This window comes from Rhincodon typus, chromosome 40 (genome assembly GCF_021869965.1).
Source record: "Rhincodon typus isolate 14 chromosome 40, sRhiTyp1.1, whole genome shotgun sequence".
NCBI lineage: Eukaryota > Metazoa > Chordata > Chondrichthyes > Orectolobiformes > Rhincodontidae > Rhincodon > Rhincodon typus.
Genome location: NC_063371.1, coordinates 3,351,437 through 3,355,134, shown reverse-complemented (window position 1 = coordinate 3,355,134; position 3,698 = coordinate 3,351,437). Strand labels below are relative to the sequence as shown.

Sequence of the window (3,698 nt, the reverse complement as noted above, 5' to 3'; positions counted from 1 at the left end):
TGCTCCTGTACTCCAATCCTCTCGCCATGAAGGGACGAACATCCCATTGGCCTTCCTCATTCCCTACTGCTCCTGACTTTCAGCGACTCGTGTACGAGGGGACGCCCAGGTCATGTTGCGTCTTTCTCTCTCTCTCTCTCCCAACCGATCGCTATTTGGAATAATAACCACCTCCCTCTTTCTGCTCCCAAACCCTACTTGCCAGCTCAGGCCTGGGAATATTGTCCAGGGAATATTGCTGCATGTACAATCCCTCAGTATCTGTAGCGGCGCTAACGGGTTTGGATATTCCAAAATTGCCGGCGAACATCCCACCATCGGAATTGTGATGGGGGGAGGATCCCAGAATGTTCTGGATGGGAAGAAGAGCTTTTATTAAGGGAGAACATCGAGAGAAAAAAAAAGAACACGCTGAGTAGGCCGGGACGATGAAGAGGAATTTTTAGCACTGCGCGCGCAGCCTCGCCTTCGCGAGTTGAGCCAGCCATTACATACTCAGAGTCCGCATGGTGTCTGCTGCTGTGATCTGCGTTGGCACCGGCTGCGGGGCGTAGATTTGCATCGAAGACTGGCACCGATCGCCAAACGGAAGACTTTTTGGACGCAGTTGCCTATGTCTCGCCACCTACACGACCAGAAGACGGCGACTGTGACTCTCCGGGGGAACAAGAAAACGCAACAACGATCTCTGACGCTCTCGACACCTTGGGAACCAGGTGAGCGTCACACCCTCACCCATCCCCTGGCAGCAACACCGCACCACCCCCCACCCCCTGGTGTTTCCTTCCACTCTCTCTCTCTCTCTGCACGTGTGTGTCCCTCAGAGTCGCGCTCCCCGGGCACTAACCCCGCACGGAAATCCAGTCATCCCAATGGATCTTTTCTTTAAAAGCTGAATTCCCTGGTTAGGCTGGGAATTGTTGCCCAGACTCCCAGAGGGCAGTTAAGGATCACCCACAATGCAGTGGGGCTGGAGAGCAGAATGGCCAATTTCCTCCCCAATAGATATTAGCGAACCAGAGCGATCTTTCCAACACGGGTCATCAATTTTGTTTTTAACTCTGGAATTATGTTGAGTTCAAACTTGACTATAAATTCTTAAAAACCCTTAGGAGCGCTGATATACAGAGGGATCGTGAGGCGCATGTCCCTTACCCCCCTCTGTAAGTGACAACACAAGTGGATAAGGTGGGAAAGAAGGCGCATGGCAAGTTTGCCTCCATCGGTCGGGGCTTTGAGTAGAAAAGTTGCCAAGTCATGTTGCATCTGTGTGAGGCTTTGGTCAGGCCACATTTGGAGCATTGTTTGCAGTTCTGGTCGCCACACTATAGGAAGGATGTGGGAGTTTTGGAGAGGGTGCAGAAGAGGTTTACCAGGATGTTGCCGGGATTGGGGCGTATTAGCTACAAGGAGAAGTTGGGCAAACTTGGATTGTTTTCGCTAGAGTGTCGGAGGCCGAGGGGAGACTTGATAGAAATCTGTCGAATTATGAGGGGCACGGGTAGTCAGAATCTCTTTCCCAGAGTAGAAATGTCAAATACTAGGGGGCAAAGGTTTCAGGTGAGAGGGGAAAAGTTTACAGGAGATGTGCGAGGCACAATTTTTTATGGGTAGGTGCCTGGAACGTGTCACCATTAGTGGTGGTAGAAGCTGATACAATGGTAATGTTTAAAAGGCAGACACATGAACAGACGGAGGATACAGGGACCATGCGCAGGGAGATGGGATTGGTTTAGAATGGGTCAGAACAGACACGGTGGGCCGAAGAGCCTGTTCCTGCACTACACCAAGCTAATGTTCTATCTGCTCTGGTAGGATTTAAACTCACGTCCTCAGAACGTTAACTGGATTTCTAGTCCAGTGACAATACCATGATACCACCACCTAAAACCAAATAAACTGAGGCATTCTGTCCTGTCCTCATCAGGACCCTTGGCAAGAGTGCCAAATTTCAAACAATAGCAACAAGTCGATCCGCGGGAGAAACGATCCGGTTGTCCGAGTGTTGCCATGGAAGAAAAAGAAACATTAGCAGGCCACAGGCTCCCCAGCTGTTTAAATTGTTGCGATGGTCGGAAATTTGACACTCTTGCCAAGGGTCCTGAGGAGCGCAGAACGGAAAAACCTCAGCCATCAGTGATATTGTAGGTAGGTAACATCAGGGATTGAAAGAAACAAAGTGGGCGACGCCAACAAGAAACAAACGCCAAAGCAAACGGAGGAAGTGATGTACGTACCGTTTCGGCCATGTTGGGTGAGAGGTCGCGCCTTGTTTCTTTCTCAAAGATGACCTGCGATTTACTGAGGTTCTGTTCTTTCCTCCTGGACTTATTCGCTCTGTGGTTCTGTTCGTCTTTGCCTGGGCTCCCATCCATCTTGTGTTCGAGCAGTGGGTCCAAAACGGAACTGCAGAGACGCGACCAAGATTCTGAGCTCAGGTCCCCGTCTCAAAGTGGGCCCCCGTCCTTCTGAGGAACACGACAGGGAAGCACCCCCACCTGCCCTCCCCCCACCACCCCCCAACCTCAGCACTGCACGTGCCTAAAGCCGGACTGGAGCTCTGCCCCTGAGGCTTCTGGGAGGCAGTTTGTGACCCTGAGAGGTGACTCAGACCTCTTCTGATCCAGGCTCCTCCCTCCCTATCCCGTAAAGTCTGAACCACCTTCAGATCATGAAGGCACTCAAAAACGAGACCCCTACAAGCCCTCTTGGTGGGGGAGTGGTGTGGGGGAGAAGGAACCTTCTTCACTTGCCTCTTCATGCCCATCCAAGATGGCCGACCCCTCAGTCTGCGACCCCTGACCCCTGTGTCCAAGATTCCCCAGCCAAGGGATCGGGTAGCCATCACTGTCAGCGCCTCCCCTTGAGAGTTTTAACGAGATCCCTTTCTTATGGGGAGATCCATGAGGGTTGGAGCTGATGTAGACCATTTGGCCCATGGAGTTCAATCAGGTCTGAGCTGATATTCCCCCACGTTCCCTGCCTTTCAGTCCTCGATTTCCCCTTCCTGACTGAAAACCCATCTCGGCCTTGAGTAGACTTCACGACCCAGCTCCTACAGCCCTCTCTGGTAAAGAATTCCACACATTAGCTCCCCTCGGAGAGAAGAAATTCCTCCTCATCTCCATCTTCAATGGGTGACCCCGTATTCTGAGATTACACCCTCTGGTCCTAGACGCTCCCACAAGGGGACACAACCTCTCTGCATCTCTCCCACCCTTGACAGGTCCTTCATTAACGGGATGAGGGACGTCGCTGGCCAGGCAGCATTTATTGCCCATCCCTAATTGCCCAGAGTTCAGAGTCAACCACATTGCTGTGTGGGTCTGGAGTTACATGTAGGCCAGTTTCCATCCCTAAAGGACATTAGTCTCTCTAAGAATCTGTCTGTTTCAATAAGGTCGCCTCTCATTGTTCTAAACGAGTACAGGCCCCGGCCTACTCAACCTCTCCTCAGTCCCTCCTTACCGGGATCAGCCGTGTGAACCTACTCCAGGCTGCCTCCGATGGCTGGTCCATCTCTGCTTGGATACGGGGTCCCGAAACTGTTCACAGTATTCCGGCTGCGGCCTTAGGTGGAGAGTCGGGCCTAATGATGGGGCACTGGGGAGGTGGAGGGAGGGGGCGGCTGGGGCGAGAGGAGGGCGGGTAGTTAGGGGCCGTGGCCTCCAGTTGGACCCCTTTTGTAGCCCCCCCCC

At 52.6% G+C, this 3,698-nt stretch overlaps 1 protein-coding gene across 1 annotated transcript in view; it reads right to left on the bottom strand.

The window, feature by feature from the left end:
• LOC109924524 (dedicator of cytokinesis protein 5-like) overlaps window positions 1–3,698 on the bottom strand; it is a 9,512-nt gene that overhangs the window by 2,728 nt on the left and 3,086 nt on the right. The window contains exons 3-4 of the mRNA XM_048618493.1: window positions 2,238–2,406; window positions 496–625 (exon numbers count right to left, since the gene is read on the bottom strand). Coding sequence (XP_048474450.1) covers window positions 496–625; window positions 2,238–2,406 — 299 coding nt within the window. The remainder of the gene's footprint in view (window positions 1–495; window positions 626–2,237; window positions 2,407–3,698) is intronic.